The sequence below is a fragment of the Scyliorhinus canicula genome, chromosome 14, assembly GCF_902713615.1.
Source record: "Scyliorhinus canicula chromosome 14, sScyCan1.1, whole genome shotgun sequence".
In the NCBI taxonomy this organism is placed as follows: domain Eukaryota; kingdom Metazoa; phylum Chordata; class Chondrichthyes; order Carcharhiniformes; family Scyliorhinidae; genus Scyliorhinus; species Scyliorhinus canicula.
The window spans coordinates 43,455,411-43,480,146 of record NC_052159.1 but is presented as its reverse complement, the minus strand read 5'-3'; the positions used below and the strand labels follow the sequence as shown (position 1 = coordinate 43,480,146).

The 24,736-nt window shown below is 47.1% G+C and overlaps 1 protein-coding gene across 1 annotated transcript in view; it reads left to right on the top strand.

Annotated features, from left to right (window-relative positions):
* The window catches only part of b3glcta (beta 3-glucosyltransferase a), a 258,971-nt gene extending 241,079 nt beyond the window's left edge, over nucleotides 1-17,892 (top strand). Inside the window, exons 14-15 of the mRNA XM_038818599.1 lie at nucleotides 11,963-12,107; nucleotides 17,429-17,892. Coding sequence (XP_038674527.1) covers nucleotides 11,963-12,107; nucleotides 17,429-17,602 — 319 coding nt within the window. The 3' untranslated portion in view covers nucleotides 17,603-17,892. The remainder of the gene's footprint in view (nucleotides 1-11,962; nucleotides 12,108-17,428) is intronic.
* The last annotated feature ends 6,844 nt before the right edge of the window (nucleotides 17,893-24,736 follow it).

Genomic DNA, 24,736 nt, shown 5'->3' with positions numbered 1-24,736 from the left:
TGGGAATAATTTCCCATTTAAGTGGCTCTGCTGACTTCTGGGTAGAAAGCAGTCCTCCACCCCTGCCTTCCCTCACCCACCACCAGCCGAGGAGTTGGGAATAAGCCTGCCTCTACCAGCCCTGGTAGATATGGCCAGATTTTACTGTTATCAGGCAATTAGTTTTGAGGCCATGGTTACTGCACACATAACAGAGGATGTCCTGCCCAAGAACCACCAGCAGATCTGATGACCAGAAGCTCTCTCATCCCAATAGAAGGACTGGTTAATTAGCAAGGTCTTCTATAAATATAACAGACGAGCCAAATTGTAGAGTATGAAATTCACCTGCTGCCTAAAGAAAAGCACATCCCTTTACGTTCAGATATGTGTTCATTTTTCAAATGTGTGCAAGTTAATGAAGAAGCAGACAACATGACTTTGTTCAAAGTCCCCCCCCCCGTCCCCACCATCACCAGTTCTTAAGGAGCAAGTGAAGATCAAGATGGATGTCTTTCACTGGGCAGCAGATGCCCTGCCAAGTTAGCCAGCAGCAATCAAGAGAGGTGGCTGAGCAGATTATTTTGAGGATCTTGCTGAAGTGCAGGAGGAAACTTAATGATCTCACCAGGATTGCCATGGTATTGTTCCTCTTCAAAACTTCAATTCTTCTTTCCCTTGCTTCCTGTACTTTTTCTCTAGTCACAAAGGACATTTCATTACTGTTGAAGAAAATAATAGTCAGCACTTCGAGTTTTCGCGAAAGCTCCTTTATTTAACACAATGTTCATGGGGGGATTAGATAGATCAAAGTCATTCCAAATGTCCCCCTTCTACAGAGGTAATGCAAGCAATTTATATGTTACAGTTAGCAATATCTAGGACAAAATACATTCTCTAGATTAGCAAAAAGACAGAAAAACGAGCAGGCCGGAGTTAGAGTTTAATAACAGGCCTTGAGTTCCTCGCCTAAGAAAAATAATAATTGTCTGCTGTCAGCAAAACAGTGTGCAGCTGTATGCTTGTTTACATTGTATGACCTTTTGACTGTTTCATACAGAACCTCTTGACTAAAAATAAGGCTAAATATCCATCATGCTTTGCCAAGTGCCTATTTCCATGAAATATAGTCAAGCAGCCGGTTAAAATGAATACAGAGTATTAAGGCAGCTAATCCGCCAACTAAAGACCCTTCTACAATTACACCATCTCCTGTGTGTACTCAGACATTCACCACCTGCTACTTCCCGCCCCCCCCCCCCATTCCCATTTTCTCTCCAGCTGCACTTCCTGCTCTTTCTCGCAGCAGGGACCTTGCCTTGTATATCTTCAAAACTCTTCAGGAACTTGCACGTTAACATTGTTCCTCATCTTTCAGAAGAAAATGGCACCCAATCAAAGGGATCTTCAACAACAGGAAGCAGTCTGACACTAAACTGATGCCATTCGATGATGTGGCTATGAACATCATTGGCAACGAGAGAATAATTCTTGCCGATCTCTGAGATTGCAGTGTAGAGATGGGAAGAGACACTATTGCTGTGCCTAAAATCAGATTTGTAGCAGTGGAACCAAAAAAGAGAGTCCCATAGTGCTATAGTAGAAATCAACTGTCGATAGTTGCAGAGACCCATGAGTTTGGTCATGTTCATTGTGAAAAAAAAAATTTAATCAACTTAAGTACTGCCTTCAAGCTTTTAGTCAGCTATATTATTTTGTAACAATTTAAAAAAAAATTACCCTGAGCCTTGAGCTTAACTTTGGTTGTGCAAGAGTCCTTGTTATTGATATCTGCACTCATTCCTTCATGTGCGTCCCACTGGGTAACAACGTGACATTTCTGTAGGCTTTTCAAATAAGTGATTGCAAAATTACTTCAATTACAGTCAATTTTTATTTGGACTGACGAATAAGGTCATCAAATCGCAGCTTCTCCATTTTCCCTCTTTCACGGAGAAGGGAAAATTTCATACTGCTGACCTGCTCTTTGGCAATAATGAGCAGAATTGTGTCGTGCAGAAGCACACGACTTTGGGAGCTGGTGAGAGATAAGAGCTGGGGAAAATTGACAGCGTGTCGAGAAGCCTGTTCCAATGCACTGGCTTTTGTATTTAACTGCAGAATGTTAGGCTGTGTGCAAGCAATCATCTTGGTAAAGGCAGGAAGTCAATTTTAATATTTTAATTGGTCAATTCAACTGATATTAACCTGGCTTTTGTAATTTAACTGTCGGTGGATTGGTTTTTAGTCTTTCTTGGAATTCACCTGTGAAAACAGACAAGAACACAGGCCGCTGTGACAGGGCAATAGGCCATTAAGTTCTGAAACCTCACACCTGTGTCTCAGGTGGTAACAAATAAGTAAATAATAAATAATCCTTATTGTCACAAGTAGGCTTACATTAACACTGCAATGAAGTTACTATGAAAAGCCCCTAGTCGCCACATTCTGGCGCCTGTTTGGGTACACAGAGGGAGAATTCAGAATTCTCAGCTGGTACGGGAATTGAACCCGCTTGCTGGCCTTGTTCTGCATCACAAACCAGCTGTCTAGCACACTGGGCTAAACCAGCCCCAGTACAGGGTCCTGCATCCGATGCTGACAGACATTTGTGGCCTGCTGGAACAGGACTTGCTGCCAAGTCGACCCGGTGGCCATGCTTTACAGGTGCCTGTCAAGATTGCCACTGCCCTCAACTCCTTTGCCTCTGGATCTTTCCGAGGCCCTTGCCAGAGACATTTGCATGATCTCAGTGTTGGTAAACCATAATGCCTAGAAAAGAGTTGTTTGCAGTGTTGGATAATTATGTCAGCGTTCTCACCGATAAGACCAGTCAGAATGAGCTGGACGTCAAGTCTGTGGCTGTACCTAAGCTGGATAAACGGGTTCAAATCTCACCGTGGCAGTTAGCGGAATTTAAATTCAATCAATAAAATCAGGAATTGAAAAGCTCATCTCCGTAAGGGTGACCACGGAATTACCATCACTTATTATTCATGAACATCCTTTATGAAACCTGCCATCCTTATCCAATCTGGCCTACATGTGGTTCTCAAATGGCCCAGCAAAAAGTTCAGTTCAAGGGCAGTTAGGGATGGGCAACAAATGCTTCCCGTGATATAATTTTAAAAAGCTAACTTCCCACAGCTGAAGGACATGATTGATTGCACAATTGTGGGAATTAAGACACCCCTAGATCTTCCAGAGGTTTTCAACATCCACAAAGGCTTCTATGTGTGCAGCTGGTGTGAACGCACACAAAATATACGTGTGCACAAAATATTTGGGCAGCTGCCACAATGCTTTCGACCTATGACACTCTACCCTCCCTGACCGCTTTGCACATTGAAGCAGGTTTACCAACTGCATGCTTAGAGAAAAGAGATACCCACTTTAAAAAATGTGACTTTTTTATTTGTTCATGGGACATGGGTATCACTAGCAAGACCAGCATTTGTTGTCCATCCCTAATTGTCTTTGAACTGAGTGGTATTAATTACTGTTTCATTTCAATGAGCGGTAAGAGTAAACCACATTGCTTTGGATCTGGACCACATGTATAGACCACACATTTCAAGCTCCTGGGGGCTTCTGATCCTCTGGAAGACACTCATGAGTGCCGTTCCATCTGGTTCTCAATTGTGGAGAATAATACTGAATGGCGCTTGCCCGAGGTCTCCAAAGCAAAGGAAATAAATCCCAATGTCTCAGGTGCCTCATGAAACTGCTTATTTAGTGAGACTAGCTGTCTTGCTCTAATATGCAGATTTGCCAAAAAGTGATTTCACATCACAACGTCGCATTAGATCTCACGCGGCGTTGCAAGTCGGGTAGATCCTGGGAGCAGGGCCTCATGGCTTCTGTTGACCACGTGCTGCTTTTCAGGCGCAATGTGGCCATTTGATCACGCCCATTGATTGTAAATAGTTGAGGCCCCTGCACTGCTCCCTGTAGCACTTCACTCATTACACCTTGATCCTGCTTACACTCTTTTCCTGTTAGCTAACCAATCCTCTGTCCATGCTAACATGGGTTGGCGTGAAGGGTATGGGGGATGGGGTCGTTCAAAAGTTGGTACCAAGTTGGCACAGGGCTATGAGGGGTCATGGGATGGATTGGAGCATGTCTTGGCATGGAGGATATGAGAGAGCATGGCGTAGATGGGGGGCATGGAGGTGGGTGGGGACAAGGGTTAGCATGTACAGGCAGTGGGTGAGGGTGGGAACTAACAGGCTTAATGTTTAAGAAAACACTGGGACAAGTCCAAGAGAACCAAGGTAAGCCTTTCTTGCTCGCAACTTGGTAGCTCCCAACACCACAACCCCTCCAACTCAAATAAAGATCCCGCCATTCAGGACACTTTTTTCCAAGGCTGGTGCAGCAAGCCAGGAAATTTCTCCACTTCTGCTACCCGTCTTGGGAATGAAAATCCATTCCATTGTTTCCAAATGCAGGGTGTGATTCAACTGCCTCGTCGCACTGACTTAGTGTCAGGGAGAGGCCGTTGAATCTCACGAGATTCACAACAGCTTGAAGCAGCTCGCTGGGCGAAATCCAGATAGGCATATTTAAATGAACCATTAGGCTCACCAGGGCACCGCTTACTACTGGTCCACACAAACAAGAACCAGTCGTAACGGCACCTCAGGGGCTCTCCCAGGCCATTGGGGGCTCCTGGGTGGTTGGGCTGTGCCAGACCATGGCACTGCTGCTGGCATGTGGGCACCTTGGCACTGCCAGACTGGCATGGGCACTGCCAGGATGCGAGGCTGGCTGTGCCTGGGTGACAGGTTGCCTGTGCCAGGGGTTGAGCCCAGGGGGTGCCTCGCCCATAAGAGTTGGAGTGGGGTGTATGGGGGCTCGAGAAACCCAGAAGAGGTAAGTTGGGTGGAGTGGGAGGGTCCGGTAGTCGCGGTAGAATGGCTGAGAGGGGGTTGAAAGATCGGGGCTGGCTTTAAAAATGGTGTTGCGAGTAGTGTTCCTGCACTGGTGAGGTCAGATCGCCAATGCAGGAAATGACTAAGGTGCCACCGTGACAGGGCATTCCTCATCAAGGCCCAAAAAACGGCAAAGTGCCATTGAATAGTGGGGTCTTTCTCGGCAATTCAGGCACGAGAGTCACCCTGTTAAATGCGCCTGTAACCGGACATAGAATCGCGGCCATTAAAGTAGAGAGTAGAAATCGCTGAGTGTAAAATTTCAATGGGTTGCTCTGCCTGTGCGGATTTAATATTAATAAGAAAAGACAAGCTAGTTAATCATGACAATGGAAAACTATAAAAAAATCGAGTTTGAGGATGAGACGCACAGCTGTTGTCTTCAGTGTATTTCATAATCAAGGAGATGTAACAGCTCTAATGTAAAAAAAATCACTGCTTCAAATAATGCCACTTACATAACTACTGCAGTCAAATTGACAGCTCAACCATCGATAGCACGTACACAATCATTTCACTTAGAGTGCAGTAGGCTAAAAACAGAGCAAGGACTGAAAAACTAGGATTTGATGAGAGTGGAAATTGGGAGCATGGGTGGAAGAAATTGCTGAGAAGAAAGGAAGATCAATAGATAAGTATTCAATTATTTACTCGTCCCTTCACACTTAATGATATGTGAAATTAAGATGAGCAAAATGTAGAAGAATAAAAATTTTATATTGGGAACAAATGTCAGACTAGATTCACAAATAGAACTGACCTTAAACAATGGCAACGTAACTTTCGCAAAAGACTTTCTGGCCGTTCACGTCGGCGGGACCTTCTGGTTCCGCCATGGGTTTCACGGTGGCGAGGAGCGAATTCAGTGGGAAAGGCCGCTGACAACGGCGAGACCAGAAAGTCCCACCGTCAGCCAGAGGCGGGCCACCTCCAGCGAAACCCTCAGCAGGTTGCACAATAACTTGGGCCCGTGAGTGAAACAGCTGGGTGTTTAACAATAATCTGACAGATTTGCTTTTATTAATAAACTCTTTTTATTTATTTTTAAACTGAATTCAAATTCTTAGTTTGCCATTACATTGAACTCACGATCCTTGAATTACTTGCCAAGGCGCTGGATGACTCGTTAATTCATATTGGGCGCGATTTAACCATCGCGCTGCGCCCGTCCACAATGGTTAAATAGTGGGAAAGGCCAAAACAAGAGTCGTGCCAGGCGCAAATCAGTTTGCTGTCTAACCGGCCCGTTCCCGATCATGCCCATTTACGGCGAGCATATCATTAACCCATATTTGCATTCATTTCCATCTCATCAGCGAGATTGAAGTCGAACGTAACAGCCTCCCGGGAATTAACCGGCTCCCCAGCGAGAAATCACGCGGGCATCGTTTCACACTCCGTTTTAAAAACGTGAAGCTGGCGCAATGACTGCTATGGGGAACTGAGGAGGTGAGGAGCCATTTCCATGTTCCGGCATGCAGCTCAAGGACACTCAAGCTGCTGCTCCAATGCTCGGGGGTTTGGGCTTGGTCAGGTGGCTGAAACGTTCCAGGTCGGGGTCGTCACTTGGTTTGGGGGTGAGGTTGAGTGAGGGCTTAGCATCTGTGAGACCTTCAAGCCATCTTTAAATATTGTGGATGCCCATAACAAGTGCAACTACAGCTGCTGCCTGTCTGTCCTACCAAATACTTCCAAATCAGAGCCCTGCTCTTGGTTCTATGCTGAAGGTCACTTTAACTCCCTTTGACTGTGAGCAGCCTCTAGCTTCACAGTTGATGGCTATTGCTAATGAGGAACTGGCCTTATTAATTGTGAGAGTACTTCACAGCTGCAGGTTGTGTTTGCTGTTTGTGGCTGCAAATGCCTGGAGGCTGCTGTTGCTGTTTCCTTCCTTTTCTGTAGCCAGAAAGGACAATTTTTTCTAAGATACCTCGGTCCTGGAACACGGGGCTCAGGGAGGCGTCCGAGTCCAGAAGGCAATCCGGTTTGAAGCAAGAAGACCCTGCGGGATCCGGTGCGCGACATTGATCCAAATGAGCCACCTGATGACACTGTTGAAGAAATGCTTTTGCACATTGTTGATGCTTTTGTTCCTGGTGTGGTGAGTGCTGCATGTAACTGACACATCACTGCGGGTTAAACAAGCTGGAAGTCAAGGATGTTCAATTGAACATTGAGCAGCAGTGGAATATGTGGATGTCAGGATTTGGTTCCGGTGAGATTGGGTCGTGTGGGAGGGCCTGCACAGCTATGGGTTCTAGACAGAGAATGGCACTGATACGTGGAACAAGTAACACATTGATGGACAGATCATTTCTACAACAAAGTTGTGGACATGGTAACACATTCTCGGGCTTATCCTCAGTTTCTACTGAGGATCAGGTGCCTTGATACCGTGTGTTTGGGATTTGTTTTGAAAAATGAGCTGATACATCTTTTTATTGGCACCAATATAGAATTTCATACAATTCACAAAAAAAACAAGGAAAAGTCACTGTTTAATGGTTAGTGTGATATGTGGAATCATACATAGTTGATTTTCAAATCTGTGTTAATGTTGACTGTTTTGCCAGTAAAATATTACTCAAGTGGATTCTCGTGGGTAAACATGTCCTGTATCAGACGATTATTATAGCATCACATTTTAATCAAACTTTGAAGCCTGAACAGTTTGCCTGAACTCTTTAAAAACATCAGCACCATCAAGGCAGTGGCCAACAATCGAACACCAATAGCTGGGCTTCAGCACTGGGAATATCCTCACGACCACAGGGTAAGTGTGTGGATCAGGGTAGGGCACCTGAGTATGGTCTACCTAATGCTCCTGGCAGGGATCTGCGGTCTCGGGGTGCTGCTGAGGTCGGAGGTGAGTGTGCAGAGCAAGGTTTTCCAGCACCACTGGCTTAATGGATGGCACTCTGTGAGAAGACGGGACATGTAAGGGTGGGGGAGACTTGGGGGATTTCCCGGGTGGAAGCCCTAACTGATTGACGGTCTATCTCCTTCTCCAATTCCTTATAGATGTACAAAATATGGCTGGTTATGTCGATCCCGCAGAGGTTGCCCTCATGGTGCTGGTAGCAGCCCAGGCAGCCAAATGTCGGAGAAGCAGGCAGCAGTGTCAGGGGGCTGCTGCACACCCTGAAGACCCGGTCCGCTCATCAGGCCAAGGAGGAACCCAGAGAGGGACACCAGCAATGGCCCAAGGTGTACAGGCGTCGTTGGTCTTTCGAGGAGATGACGGAGAGCATGTGGCACAGGAGACTCCGTCGCCACAAAGAGACAATACGGTACCTGTGCCACGTCCTCACGGACCTGTCATCCCACGGAGGACGAGGACACCCGCTCCCGGTGGCCATGAAGGTCACTGCAGCCCTGAACGTCTATGCAACCAGTTTATTCCAGGGCTCGAGCAGGGACATGTGTGGCATTTCCAAGCTGCAGCCCACAAGCGCAGGTCACCGATGCCCTGTATGCTTGGGCATCAGACTTTATCAACTTTGAGCTGGACCAGGCACATCAAGATGCCAGGCTGCGGGGACCTTGCCATCGCCTTGATGCCCCAATCTAAGGGACAATAGATTGCATGCGTGTTGCTTTGCACACACCGGGGCATCAGGGAGTGCCCTTTATTAACAGGAAGGTGTTCTACTGCCTGAATGGTCAACTTGTGTGTGACGACCACCTCCGGATCATGCACGTGTGTGCACACTTCCCAGGGAGCGTGCATGACAGCTACAACCTGGGATACTCAGAGATCCCCAGCATCTTTTGAGTGCCACCACAGTATGTCAGTTTGGCTCTTGAGGGATCAGGGGTACCCACTGAGGTACTAGCTGATGATGCCAATGCAGAGACCAAGGCGGAGACACAATGTAACAAGGCCCATGTTTCCACCCATGCTGTCATTGAGCGATGTATCAGACTGCTCAAAATGCGGTTCCAGGGGCTGGGGGTGCAGGCTGGCTTGCTGTGAAGATTAACGTGACAGAGGCTTCACATATATCAGGTGTGACATGTTTTAATTGTGGACATTTGACATTTCCATTCCCCTCATCTATGGATAGTACACCCCCCGCCCCAAGTGCCCCTACAGTGCTCCTCACTCATCTTGATCTTCTGTGATGTACTGCTATGTCTAGGTGTGTCCCCAGGATGCACATCAGAGGTGCAGGCAGCCTGCTGCTTACCATACTCTATGGCCTTTGATGCCTCTGGTGAACATCATCTGGAGGCCCTGAAGCCGGGTGCCACGGCCACTTACCAGTGTCATTGGCATTGCCGTGCCACCCTGTTCTGTCCACTGCCTTTGAGATGTGCCGATGTCAGGAGGGTTTTTTCCAGAAGAACTGGAGACCGCTGTCATCTCCTTGGTGGTAGGCATCGGGTTGGCCTCCAGTGCTTCCTCCTCCCTGGCGAGGCCCATAGAGGCCTGGACTGAGCTCCAGAGGCCTCTGCGTCATCTGGCTCTGCCAGTCCTGGTGGCTCCCCATTATCTGCACCATGGTGTCAATGCCCTCAGTGATGCTCTTCAGTGACTGGGCCATGCTCTGGAGTGCCTCAGCAATGTCCACCTGTGTCTGGGACATGTCCCTCACAACTGGGACATGATGCCGAGGCCCTCAGCCATGGTTGGCTCAAACTGAGCAATGCCTTGTACACCACCACTCAATAATAATAATAATCTTTATTATTGTCACAAGTATGTTTACCTCAATACAGCAATGAAGTTACTGTGAAAAGTCCCTTGTCGCCACATTCCGGCGCCTGTTCGGGTACACTGAGGGAGAATTCAGAATGTCCAAATTACCCAACAGTACGCCTTTAGGGACTTGTAGGAGGAAACTGGAAACCCACGCAGACAGTGATCCAAGCCGGGAATCAAACCTGGGACCCTGGAGCTGTGAAGCAACAGTGCTCCCCACTGTGCTACCGTGCTGCCCAAGACACGGACGTGGTGCAGGCTTTCACTGCGGCTGACATCCGAACCTCGGTGCCACACATTGTCAGCATCACCTCCTGCACCATAGCCTGTGGGACTCCTCCAGTCGGCTATGCACTCACTGGAATGCCATTGACGTCCCCTCCTGAATCTCACGGCTGTGTCCTATCGTCTGCTTCAGCTCGGGTATAACCTCGTTCAGAGGCTCGGCATCTGACTGGACTCAGCTGAGTCATGGAATCCAGCAGACCTCCAACTGCTGACTCCCCCTTGGATGTTTTTGCCTCCAGCTGACGTGCATCAGCAATTGTGCTCACCAGATTGTACCCCAGAAGCCTGTCCAATAATGTTGCAGTGTATGTCTCTGAGCTGGTGGAATATGGAGGTGATAGTTGCGACGCCTCAAAGGTGGCCTCCTTTGAGCTCTCCCCCGAGATGGTTTCTTGGGTGGGGGGGGGGGGGGGGGGGGGGGGAATGACTTTGGATGGCCTGGCACTATCAGATGGAGATCCTGCGAGACAATGGACATGTAGTCAGTGAGAGGGAAGGATCACTTTGTCTGACGTGAACAACTCACTTGAGACAGGTCATCTGGGTGACGGGGCAGTGGATCCTCACCTCTGCGGTCAGGCCAACTTCATTGTCGGTGACTGCTCTCTCCTTGGTCAGCCCCTCAATTTCCATGGCCCGTACCACATAGGGGTTGAGGGCTCGGATCTCTGGCACTCCGACCCATGTCCTGGCCCTTTCCCGCTTATTATGAGATATCTTCTCCGGCCGGGGCAAAGAAAGAGCATTGTGAGCCGCACGATTGATGAGTCAGGGGGTCTATAGCAGGCGGCATGTGTGGGCACCGCACATGGATATGAAGGGTTGTGCTGGTGGGTGCCAGTGGGTTCTGAGGAGCAAGCACGAAGATCGGATGTTGAGAGGGTGTGAAGTGTCAGCCAGTGATTTTGATGGGAATTTGAGGGGTGGCAGGCAGAACTGATCATAGAATTTACAGTGCCGAAGGAAGTCATTCGGCCCATCGGGTCTGCACCAGCCCCCGGAAAGACCACACCTCCACCCTAACCCCGCAATCCAGTAATCCAACCCTGATGCCAGGAGAGAGGTGGTAACTTACCCTTGCAGCTCGGTGGAGGTCATTGTTCTTCTCCCTGCATTAGGTGGTGATCCTCCTTGGCATGCTGCCCACAATGACAGCCAATGCCACTGCCGCCCAGGCAGTATTGGTGGCCCTGCTGCTGGTCCTCCAGCCCCCTCAGGGGAACAGGATGGCCAGCTCGCATCCACAGCATTGAGAGGCCTGGCCAGGTCAGCATCCCCAAAGCGAGGAGCAGGTCTGCCTGCTGCCATGCTTTGTGTTGACTGGGAGTGAGTGGTGAGGGAGCATTTAAAAGCAGCTCCTCTTGTTAACAGTAAGATGCTGAGTCGCAAGTGGCAAATCAGACGGCGAGACAGTCGGTAATGGTGAGAAGCTCTTTTCCAGCACTAAGTGCCGTTAAATATGGGCTGTGAGCTCACCAATGCGACCGTTGAGAAACAGCCCGCCAATCGAGCCCTAGGTCACTATTCTACTATTGCTCCATGCAGTGAATAGGATTGGCCAAATGGCCCCCTTTGCCTCGTGTTTTTTTGTGATCTTATATTGCTTCCAGTGATCTTTAGCAACTACTATTTAACAAAGCAACTAATCAACTCAAGAATATCTTTTGATGTGTGATCAGTGGAGTACCGTTCATAGACTAACTAAACAACATTTGTGCCTCCCATTTTCTGATTCCCTCATCATCGGCACCACGTTAAATCCCACTTTAGGTACTTAACAAAAAGTTTAACAACAGCAAACAAACTTGAATGCTGCTAAATTCTTCCTCCAGAAATTGCAGTCAGATCACCTTTTCCACTGAAATAATCAACGGCATTGATTTTCAAGTAAGTGGCATCCAGAAACACCCAGGTTCACAAGCAGACTTCAGACATGAAGCACAAGACTCGGTTATATGATACCAAGAAGTTAAACCTAAACTGATTTGAAAATTAATCTAATGTCTCATTTTCTTCCCAGTTTCAGCTCAATTCTCTTCTTGTTTTTGTACAGAATTATATTTAGCAGGGAAGCAGTCAAGCAATTACTGGCAAGTGGATGCAGTTGTTACAGTCAAGATGCACCTGACGATATGGTTCTGGGTATGTGCTTCAACAGCCTTGGTATCCCAGTAACACACAGCCCTCTTTTCCACCAGGTAATCCTCACTCAAGTGGCCTCATGCCAATGCGAAAACAGTCGCTTGCAAACTGGCAGCAACAAATGATTTAATCACTTGCAGACAAAGTAGAGGTTCTTTACATATATATTACGATTGGGGGTGGGGTGGGGGGGGGGGGGTGGCGGGGGTGGAATGGGTAGCTGAAAATGCTTGTCGGCGTCTGAAGAAAGAAATCAGAGAATCGTCATTTCAGATCTCAAATGAATTATATTCAAAATGTTAACTCTTTATTCAGATGCAACCAGACCATTTCCAGCAATTTGTTTTTATTTATTTTTTATGTCTATTCAGTGCTTTATTTAGGCTCTGGAAATTACAGCGCTGTGTGGACTACTTTGAAAATAAATGTCATTGTTTATTTTTACTAAAATGTTGCCGCCGACAGTGGGTCGTCGGGCATCATGAGATGGTAGTTTGTTATCCTGTCGATCATTTAAAACCGCCCATCTGTTTATTTACAAAGGTTTTAGAACAAATTGGAACTCAATTTCCTAATAGAAATTCAGCCAATTCATACAAAATAAAACCTGCCGTGCATTTTGTTCCAGCACCCACTGGTGTATTTGATCCACAATTCTATCGTGCTTCTAATAAATAATGTTGCCTAAATTTCTTATTTTGTCTGATTTTTAACTTCGAACCATATCCCTTTCAATCATGTGGTCAACTGAAAAATATTCCTGGATCGAAACTGTTAATTCCTGGGAAAATGCCAAAGGAATTTTAAGTTTTCTCTTCCCGGAGAATATATTTACACAGTAGATAACTGGCACATTCTGATCCTATGATGATTCTTTGTAGTCACAGGTCCAACTGATGGATCATTCCTTAGGTCACAAACATGAGGCATGAAGATGCATTCCCTCTTTTTTTCAGGATAGACATCACATTTGCTGCTGTCTAATCCATTAGTATGTTACTCAATTCCAGCGAATTTTGAATGATATTGCTGAAGGGATCTATAATCACCTCAGCTAATTTCAACTGAGACCATGAATATGATTTATCAGTCTTGTTTAGGTTCAACTTTCTAACCCGCCTAACTACTATGTTTTCCAGACTTCTAACACCCATATATACCTCTCTTAACTCAGTTATCTGCTCTTCAGTAAAAGGTCAAAATAATTAGTTCAAAACTTATTCCCCTAGACATCACCTCCCCTCTGCCACTGGTCAACAGTTCAACTTTCCTTTATGTTCTTCTCTTGTTCCTGATTTACTTGAAGAAGCCTTTGCTATTATATATTTTTTAATATATCCCTTTCATGTTTCCTGTTTGCATTAGTTATTCTGTCCTTCTGAGGTGTCTTTCTAAGTGTATTTGGAATTCTCTCTATCTTGCTCCTTTACTATACATTTAAGAATTTTATGCATCTTTCCTTTATCCCTAATGGCCCTTTATGTTGGTTTGATTCTCTTTTGAGCCGTCAAACATATTTCTAGAATCAACTGTTTCTCCAATGATAAAGATAATCTCGTTAGAGTACACCTAATTTTCCCCCTGCACTCTTCTCTTTAAATAGCCCTTCCCATTTTATTCCTTTAACACAGCATTTAATTCCTTTAAAATCCATACAGACATACAGAATTAGGGGTAGGAATAAGTAGGCCACTCGGCCCCTCGAGCTTGCTCCGCCATTTAATAAGTTCATGGCTGATCTGATGGTAACCTCAACTCCACATTCCCGCCTAGCCCAATAACGTTTCACCCACTTGCTTATCAAGAATCTGTCTGCATCTGCCTTAAAAATATTCAAAGACCCTGGACTCGATTTAATGGGGGGGGGAAAACAGTCCCGTTTTGGGTGGGTTTAGCGGGGCTGTTCCCGGTACTTGTAGCGGTGGGAATGAACTCGCTATCGAATGGGACTCTCTTATTTTTTTCAGGCTTCAGCGGGGAACGCCCGACCAAGGCTGCACTCCGTCCCCATTTCCTGCACTGAGGTGCTCCACTCGCCAGTGCTGGATGGGATTGGTGGCATCCCGATCTCTCGGCCGTCCGAAGCCCCAACTCACTTGTTGGGGGGTCCTCGAGTCCCTCACAACACCACCTCATATGGGCAGGGCACCCCTGGGCCCGATCCCCAGCATAGTCCAAATTCCGCCTGGGCATCTTAGAACTGCCAGGTTGGCATCATGGAAGTTCTACCTGGGCACCTTGGCAGTGCCAGACTCTCACCCATGTGACACTGCCAGGGTGCCCAAGTGGCACTGCCAGACTGGCAGTGCCAAGGTGCCCAGGTGGCATCAGCAGTGCCATGGTGCCACCCTGCCCAGAGGACAACCACCTGGGGGCCTCTGATCGCTTGGGAAACCCCGTCAAGTGCCGTTCCGCCTGGTCCCCGTTTGTGGAGACCAGTGCTAAATGGCACTCAGCTGTGGTCTTCCTGGCGAGACTAATAGGTCCCCGAGGCTGGTTAGTGCTGGCGCAGACATAGTTAAGTGCGATTAACTGCACACTTAACCTACGCAAGTCTGGGTCCCGTTCATTGTGGGCAGGATACGGATTGCGACATCTTGTGAGATCTGGTTAGATCTCGTGGGGCGTAATGACCATCGGAAATCTGGGAAAGGCCTCTCGCGGGATTTACCGGCCGTGTCCCACCCCGATTCCTGTGGGACGTGATAAGTAAATTGTGCCCTCTGCTTCCATTGCATTTTGAGGAAAGAGGTTCCAAAGAATCACATCCCTCTGAGAGAAAGAAATTCTCCTCACCTTGGTCTTAAATCGGCCATCCCTTATTTTTAACCTGTAACCCCCCCAGGTTTCAAATTCTCCCATATGATGAAACATTCTTTCTACATCCACCTTGTCAAAACCGCTCCAGATCTTATATGTTAAAATCAAATCATTCTTACTCTTTTATACTCCAGCAGATACAAGCCTGGCCTGGCTAACCATTACTCACAAGACAACACACTATATATTAATCTGGTAAACCTTCTCCAAACTGCTTCCAATTATTTACATAATTCCTTGAATAAAGAGACCAATATTGTATACACTGCACCAGATATGATCTCACCAGTGCGTTGTATAACTGAAGCATAACTTCCCTACTCTTGCATTCAATTTCCCTCACAGTAAACAATAACTTTCGATTAGCTTTCCTAATTACTTGCTCTACCTGCATAGTATGCTTTTGCGATTCATGCACTCAGAAGACACCCAGATCCCTCTGCATCTCAGAGCTCTGCAATCTCTCACCTTTTAGAGAATATGTTTTTTTTCTCATTTTTCCTACTAAAATGGGCAATTATACATTTTCACACATTATGCTCCCTTTGCCAAATCTTTGTAGCCACCTTACGTACTCTTCACATCTTACTTTCCTACCTGTCTTTGTGTCATCAACCATACCTTTAATAATAGCTTCTAACATTTTTTCCTGTGACAGATGTTAAGCTAATTGCCAGTCGTTCTTTCTTTTCTGTCTCCTTCCCTTTTTGAATACTTTGTCTATTTTCCAATCTAATGGAACCTTTCTCAAATCTAGGGAACTTTGGAAAATTAAAACCAACTACCCCCCAACCACTTCTTTGAAGATCCTTGGATAAAGTTCATCAGGATCCGGGGAACTTAACAGCACGCAGCTCCAACAATTTGCTCAGCGCCACTTCCCTAGTAATTTTCTTGAGTTCCTCCCTCCCTTTAATTTCCTGGTGCTCTCCAGCACTGCAGAAATCCAAGCCTCACGGTTGCTATGATCTTACACAGTAGTACAACCGCCTCCGTTGACTTTATGGTGGCCTGTAACATATACCTACCACTAACTTCCTTTTCAACTACTGCATCCACACTGGAAGATTTTGTGCCTATTGCCACCTTTACATTAGGATAAGTATTTATTTTGTTTAAAAATGAGAATGAACTACCCTATGGAGATTTGTTTTGTAGTATAATTAATCTGAATATATTGGAGGTATGCGCAATAAACAATATTCTTATTAAGAGAAATAGTCACCATACTGGCAATAATGGTCACCTTAAAATGTAGGTCAGCAAGCACAGGGGTGATGGGTGAATGGGACTTAGTGCGATTTAGGCCATAGGCAGCCGAGCCTTGGGCGAGCTCAAGTTTATGGAAACTGGAGATACCGTCGATGCAATATAATGTATTTTTTTAACCTGCTCCCTGTAATACAAACATTACAATAGATTATTATGACAAATTTCAGAACCCTTCTCATTTGCTTTCCTACACATACATTAAAAAATCATGGGCGGGATTCTCCATTCTACTGCACCCGTTTTCTGCTGCGGCACGCCCTCTCTGGCAGCGGCATCCTCCGCCCCAGCAGCCGGCCAATGGGGTTTCACATTGTGGGCACCCCCACACCGTTGGGAAATCCGTAGGCGTGAGTGCGCAGCTGGCAAAACGGAGGATCCCGCCGGTGGAGAATCCAGCCTATAGACTTTTTGTCACAGAAAACAAAACATTCATTTAATAAGCTAAAGGGGATTGGAGAAATAGAAACTTTTCAACATTGATTTAAAAAAAAAATTATTTCAGTTTTGCCTTCCTCCGTATTTAATATTTTGAAAAAGCAAATGCATTTCTTCGTAATAGAAAAGAGTGTGCATGAACATTTTATGTCTATCAGACACCCCAAAATGTTTTACAGCCAATGAAAGACTTTATGAAATTTAATCACTGTTGTCAAATGGGAAATGTGACAGCCGACTTACACGAGCGAGAAAGAAGACAAAAGGAAAAGTCAATGTAAAATGAAATATTTTTGAAATTTCCAACAATGCACTCTCCGAGGGCGTGATACTCTTTAATTTAAATGGTTCACTTTCAGGACCAGTGAGGTTGATTGGCAATTTTCACATTTGGAAATGTACGAACACAATTAATTACTAGATTTAACTTTTTATGACAAGTTAAAGGGGCAATTAATATGCAAATGCAGCAAATAAATAATGGAGATGTGGTTTGTGCAAAGCAAATGCAGAATTGCAGAAATCAACCTGCACATTTTGGACACATGACTCTCTTAACTCTGAATTTGTTGTTTAATTTACAGATTGAGAATGGTGTGCACTTTCACACGCCATCAATTTTTCAGCAAATTCTGACTCGCTGCAAGTATAATTGATGGAAATTAATTAAATACTGTCACAATAATAGGATGGCTCTTTATAAATGTGTTTTCCTTGAAAAGTCTGAACCATGACAACATTTTTGAAAAGCTATATAGTAGGATATCTAATAGAACTCTGACAACTCAAGAGAATTTGAACTATGAAGCAGTAATGAGCAGAAAAATAATCTTTTGCATCTGTTTTCTAGGCACGCCCAATGGACTATTCAAAAGATTATCTAGCACATCAAGTTCCAATTTCATTCCACAAACACTGGAATATTGATCCAGTTGAAGTCTATCTCACATGGTTAGCGAAAGAGGATGACCCTGTATCAGACCAAATAATAAAGAAACCAGAAAAGGAAAGGGAAGATTTATGAATGTCTTAGTAATGAATATGCATTTTTAATATATCGTTAAATAGTTCTTAGATTTACTAAGAATGAGTGCAAATAGCATTATGATTTTCAAAATCCCCTCTAAAGCCGTATTCACCTTATTAATTTTGCTTAATACTTTTTATATTACTAAGTAAATTGCTGGATTATATTTGTAATTCACTTGGATAATATCTGAAACAGTATTTCTGGAAAGTTTGTGCATTCTATGCCTTTCTGTTGATGTTAAAAGAATTTATATAATTTTATAAAAATAAAGGATTACCTATATATATCTCACTTATTTTATTATACACAAATGTTTGCTTCAAATGGCCACTCTGATTATGAAAACATTGCCTCAGTGGAAATGATCCTGACTCAGCAATACCAGATTGACATACAGAAAATTACCAGCACAGAAGGAGGCCATTCATCCCATCATGTCCGTGCCAGCCAAAGAAGAGAATTCCAGCCTAATCCCATGTTCCTGCTCTTGATCTGTAGCTCTGCGGATTAGAGCACTTCAAGTTTACATCCAGATACTTTTCATAAAATTGATGAGGGTTTCTGTCTCCACCACCCTTTCAGGCAGTGAGTTCATGACTCCCACCAACCCACCGTGTGAAAAAAAATTCAACTGCACTCTAATCCTGCCAATTATTTTAAATCTATACCCCTATTATTGATCTCTGTACTAAGGGAAATAAGTATTTTCTTCCACTCGCACTAGGCTTCTCATGATTTTACACCTCAATTACCCTCAGCCACCTGTGTTCCAAAGAGAAAAACCCCAGCCTCTGCAATCTCTCCGCACAGCTAAAATTCTCCATTCTTGACATGATATTCATAAATTCCCTCTTTACCCGCTCTAGAATGAGCACATTGTTCCTTGTAATGAGGTGACCAAAATTTGATGCAGTATTCCAGCTGTGGACTAAGTGTTTTACACAGTTCAAGCATAACCATCGTGCTCTTGTATTCTATATCTTGGTTAATAAAGGATTAATAAATCATGTACGTATTTTTAATCAACTTTGACCTGCTACCTTCAGGGATCTGTGCACTCCCAAGATCTCTTAGTTTCTCTACACTTCTCAGTAACCCTGCAATTTATTTTGTATTTCCTTAAGGCATCACCTTACACTTTTCTGGATTTAATTCCATTTGTCATTTTTCTGTCTATCTGATCCTGCTGCAGGCTCCAGCTTTCTTCTTCACTATCAATCACACAACCAATTTCTGTACCATCAGCAAACTTCTTAATCATGTCCCCTACATTTAATTCTATGTTATATATACCATGAAAAGCTTGCTTTGCACTGAGCCAAATGAAACCCTGCTGGAAACAGGCCTCCAGTCACAAAAACAAATGTCAACTTTGTTTCCTGTTACTGGCTGTCATTATCCTCACTATTCTCCCATGTCAAAGGTCTTGCATGTCAAAGGTCTTGCTAAAATCCACGTAATATTCGGCGGCATGGCAGCACAATGGTTAGCACTATGGTGTCACAGCTCCAAGGTTCCAAGTTCAATTCCCGGCTTGGGTCACTATTTGTGCAGAGTATGCACATCCTCCCCGTGTCTGCGTGGGTTTCCTCCGGGTGCTCCAGTTTCTTCCCACAAGTTCCGAAAGACGTGCTTGTTAGGTGAATTGGACATTCTGAATTCTTCCTCAGTGTACCCAAACGGGGGCGGAGTGTGGCGACTAGGGGACTTTCACAGGAACCTCATTGCAGTGTAATGTAAGTCTACTTATGACACTAATAAAGATTATTATATTATTATTCATCAAAGGCACTATCCACATCTACTGCCTTACCTCAATTTTAGACACAATTTTCCCTTTGTAAATCCACGCTGACTGTCTTTGATTAATCCATGCCTTACTAAATGACAATTTATACCGTCCTTCAACATGTTTTCCAATAATTTGACCATCACTGAGCTCAGGCTGACCCTCCTAACAGTTTTGAAGAATGAGAGTTGATCTCATTGAAAACATTGTGTAAGGGTTTGATAGGGTGGACACTGAGTGATGTTTCCATTGGTCCGGCAATCTTTTTTAAAAAATAATTTTTATTCAAATTTTCCAAAAACAAATTTTATCACAACAAAGAGAAACAATAACCCCTCCCCTCCAATACAAAAGCAATAAATTAACAACAAGAAAAAGAAATAAGCGTAAAACCATGAGAACAAACCTGTAGCCGCCCCCCCAAACCCCCTCCGCCCGGGTTGCTGCTGAAGTTGACCACCCTCTAATGCTCCGCCAGGAAATCAAGAAAAGGCTGCCACCGCCGGAAGAACCCTTGCACCGACCCCCTCAGGGCAAACTTGACCCTCTCCAGTTTAAGGAACCCGGCCATGTCGTTAATCCAGGATTCCGGGCTCGGGGGCTTCGCGTCCCTCCACTGTAAAAGAATCCTGCCCCGGGCTACTAGGGACGCAAAGGCCAGAATACCGGCCTCTCTCGCCCCCTGCGCTCCCGGCTCCGATGCTACCCAAAAACTAGCGAGCCCCCAGCCCGGTTCCACCCTAGAACCAACCATCTTGGACAAGGCCCCCACCACCCCCTTCCAGAACCCCTCCAATGCTGGACACACCCAGAACATGTGGGTGTGATTCGCTGGGCTCCCCGAACACCTGCCACCCCTGCCCTCTTCCCCCAAAGAACCGGCTCAGCCTGGTCCCAGTCATATGCGCCCTATGCAGCACCTTTAGTTGGATTAGACTAAGCTGTGCGCAAGAAGAGGAGGAGTTCACCTTCCCCAGGGCGTCCGCCCACGTCCCCTCCTCAATCTCCTCCCCCAACTCCTCCCCCCACTTCACTTTTAGCTCTTCCACCGAGGCCTCCTCCCCCTCCTGCATCACCTGATAAATTGCAGAGATCCTACTCTCGCCGACCCACATCCCCGAGAGCACCCTATCCTGAACCCCCCTTGGCGGCAATAGTGGAAGCTCCGCCACCTGCCGCCTAACAAATGCCCTAATCTGCATGTACCTAAAGGAATTCCCTGGGGGGAGACCCCACTTCCCCTCCAACTCCTCTAAGGTCGCAAACTTCCCATCAAGAAAGAGATCCCCCATCCTCCTGATACCTGCCCTGTGACAACTCAGAAACCCTCCATCTATCCTCCCTGGTACAAACCGATGGTTCCCCCGTATCGGGGACCAAACTGAGACCTTCACTTCCCCCCTATGCCGCCTCCACTGCCCCCAGATTTTGAGGGTAGCCACCACTACTGGACTCGAAGAGTACCTTGCTGGGGGGAGCGGCAACGGGGCCATCACCAGCGCCTTTAAACTCGTGCCCACACAGGATGCCGCCTCCATCCTCTTCCATGCGGCTCCCTCCCGCTCCATCACCCACCTATGAATCATTGCCACGTTCGCAGCCCAATAATACCCACACAGGTTGGGCAGCGCCAATCCACCCACTTCCCTGCCTCGCTCCAGGAATACCCTCCTCACCCTCGGGGTCTTCTGCGCCCACACAAACCCCGTAATACTCCTGTTATCCCTCCTAAAGAAGGCCTTTGGGATCATAATGGGTAAACACTGGAAGAGGAACAAAAACCTTGGGAGCACCGTCATCTTAACCGACTGGACCCTGCCCGCTAGGGAGAGTGGCAACACATCCCACCTCCTGAACTCCTCCTCCACCTGCTCCACCAGTCTCGTGAAGTTTAACCTATGCAGGGCCCCCCAGCTCCTGGCTATCTGGACTCCCAGGTATCTGAAGCTCCTCTCTGCCCTTTTCAGCGGGAGCTCCCCTATCTCTGTCTCCTGGTCCCCCATATGCACCACAAACAGCAGCTCGCTCTTCCCCACATTGAGCTTATAGCCAGAGAAGTCTCCAAACTCCTGCAGAATCCTCATCACCTCTGGCATCCCCCCCGCCGGATCTGCAATGTACAGCAGTAAATCGTCCGCATACAGCGACGGCCGGTGCTCCTCCTCTCTGCCCCCCCCCCCCCCCCCCCCCCCCCATGCACAATCCCCCTCCAGCTCCTCTATTCCCTCAGCGCCATGGCCAGGGGTTCGATTGTCAATGCGAACAACAGGGGAGACAAGGGGCACCCCTGCCTCGTCCCCAGGTACAACCGAAAGTCCTCCCACCTCCTCCCATTCGTCACCACGCTCGCCACCGGAGCATTATAGAACAGCCTCACCCACCTAATAAATCCCTCACCAAACCCAAACCTCCTCAATACCTCCCACAGGTAGCTCCACTCCACCCTGTCAAAAGCTTTCTCCGCATCCATCGATGCCACTATCTCCGCCTCCCCGTCCACCGCCGGCATCATTATGACATTGAGAAGCCGCCGCATTTGACATTCAGCTGCCTCCCCTTCACAAAACCCGTTTGGTCCTCGTGAATGACCTGCGGGACCACATCCTCCACCCTCCTGGCCAGTATCTTGGCCAGCAGCTTCGCGTCCACATTGAGGAGCGAGATCGGCCTGTAAGATCCACACTGGAGGGGGTCCTTATCCCGCTTCAAAATCAATGAAATTAATGCTCTGGACATCGTTGGGGGCAAGCCCCCCCCCCCCCCCTGCCTCATTCAGGGTCCTCACTAACAGCGGGCCCAGCAGGTCTGAAAACTTCTTGTAAAATTCCACCAGGAACCCGTCAGGCCCCGGTGCCTTCCCTGACTGCATACTCCCCATTGCATTGATCAGTTCCTCCAACTCGACTGGCGCCCCCAGACCCTCCGCCCGCTCCTCCCCTACTCTCAGGAACTCCTGCTTGTCCAAAAAGCGGTCCATCCCACCCTCCTCCCTAGGGGGCACTAACCGGTACAACTCCTCATCAAAGGTCCTGAACACTCCGTTAATACCCCTTGCATTCCGCACCAGACTCCCTCCTCCATCCCTAACTCCCCCTATCTCCCTCGCCGCCTCCTGCTTCCGGAGTCGGTTGGCCAGCATCCGACTTGCCTTCTCCCCGTACTCATATACCGCCCCTAACGACCCCCCCCCCCCCCCCCGGTGTAACCCAACCGCCATTCCCCCCGACCGGTACAGACCCCCCCATTCCGCCTCTAGCGCGGGAAAAAGCCCGCGCTTCCAGCTTAAACCCTGCCCCCCAGCCCAAAACGCGGGAAAGAAAAAGGCGCGCGTCCCAGTGGGCCCACAAAACAGCCCCCCAGTTTCCACCAGAGAGAAAGGAACAGAAATAAATAGTAGAAAAGCCCCAAAAAAAGAGGGAAAAAACCCAACAAAGAAGTACAAGGGAGAACAGAGCCTCCAGACAATGTACATCCATCTCCAACCCCCCCCCCCAATCCTCAGTTCAAGTCCAGCTTCTCTGCCTGGACAAAGGCCCAGGCCTCTTCCGGGGAGTCAAAATAGAGCTGGCGGTCTTTATAAGTGACCCAGAGGCGTGCCGGCTGTAGCAGGCCGAACTTCACCCCTCTCTTGTGCAACACTGCCTTCGACCGGTTAAAACCAGCCCTTTTCTTTGCCACCTCCGCGCTCCAGTCCTGATAAATCCGGATCCCTGCGTTCTCCCACCTGCTGCTCCTCCTTTTTAGCCCATCTCAGCACACATTCTCAGTCGACGAAGCGGTGAAAACGGACCAGCACCGCCTTTGGCGGCTCGTTCGGCCTGGGCTTTCTCAGCAACACTCAATGGGCACCCTCCAGCTCCAAGGGCCCTTGGAAGGACCCCGCTCCCATTAGTGAGTTCAGCATCAAAACCACATAGGCCCCCAGGTCCGATCCCTTCAGCCCCTCCGGGAGGCCCAAGATCCGCAAGTTCTTCCGCCGCGAGCGGTTTTCCATTTCCTCCATCCTCACTTGCCATTTCTTGTGGAGAGCCTCGTGCGACTCCACCTTCACTGCCAGGCCGAGGATTTCATCCTCGTTCTCCGAGGCCTTTTGCTGTAACACGGCGGATCTCTGCACCCTGAGCCATCTGAGTTGACATGAGCTTATCCAATGAGACCCTAAGTGGTTCCAGCAGCTCCGCTTTCAGCTCTCTGAAACAGCGCTGAAGCAGCTCCTGCTGCCCCTCGCCCACTGCTGCCACGCTGCCGGTTCCCCGCCCGCCGCCATCTTGTTCTTCCTGCCTCGCACCTTTCTTTGCCCCAAAGCCGATTTTTTGACCGCCCCGCTCCTGGTCCAGTCCATCCACCGGCAGATAGGCGCAGCAGATGTGTTCCCACACCTGGAAAAGTCCAACCAGCGCCGCTACGGGCCCTTAAAAGAGCCCAAAAGACCAAAAATAGCGGGAGCTACCGAACGTGCGGCTTAACTCCGCATCACCGCAACCGGAAGTCTTGGTCCGGGATTCTAATGCACAGGGACGCTGTCTCAGGATAAAAGACTGATCGTTTAAGACTGATATGAGGAAAAATTACTTCACTCAATAGGTTGTGAATCTTTGGAATTTTCTACCAGAGAAGGTTGTGGAAGTTCCAATGTTGAATACATATAAGGCTGGGAAAGACAGACTTTGGGTGTCTCCAAGAATTAAGGGATAGAGGAACCGGACAAGAAAATTGAGTTGAAGCTCAAGATCAGCCATGATTGTACTGAATGGCAGAACAGGCTCAATGGGCCATGTGTCTACTGTTCCTATTTATGTGTTCTTTTGGCCTATTTGGCGAACAAGGGGTATGAAGAGAAAGCGTGTGTGGAATACTGAATTTGCATGAACAGCCATAGTCGTACTCAATGGTGGTGTAGGCTCGAAGGGCCGAATGGCCTACTCCTGTACCTATTTTCTATGTCTGTCCCCCATTCACTTCATCTAACAGGATCTCTATGACGCATGAGCAGCACACGTTTTTCTGGCAGTCACTGTTCTGTAACTCACTGTTCTGAAACAAGAATGGCTATACTATCCATCAATCCTATTCCTCAATTATTTTTTAAATTTATTCTTGGGATGTGGGCTTCATTGGCGAGGCCGGCATTTATTTCCCATCCCTACTTGCCCGGGAATGAACTGACTTCTTGAACCATTGAATTTCTCTTGATGCACGCACTTCCATAGCACTGTAAGGGAGCTCCAGAAGTTTATCCAGCGGCAGTGAAATATTTGCAAACCTGGACCTTGTGTGACTTAGAGGAGAACTTGCAGTTTGTGGTTTCCCCATGCATCTGCCATTCATGTTCTTCTAGG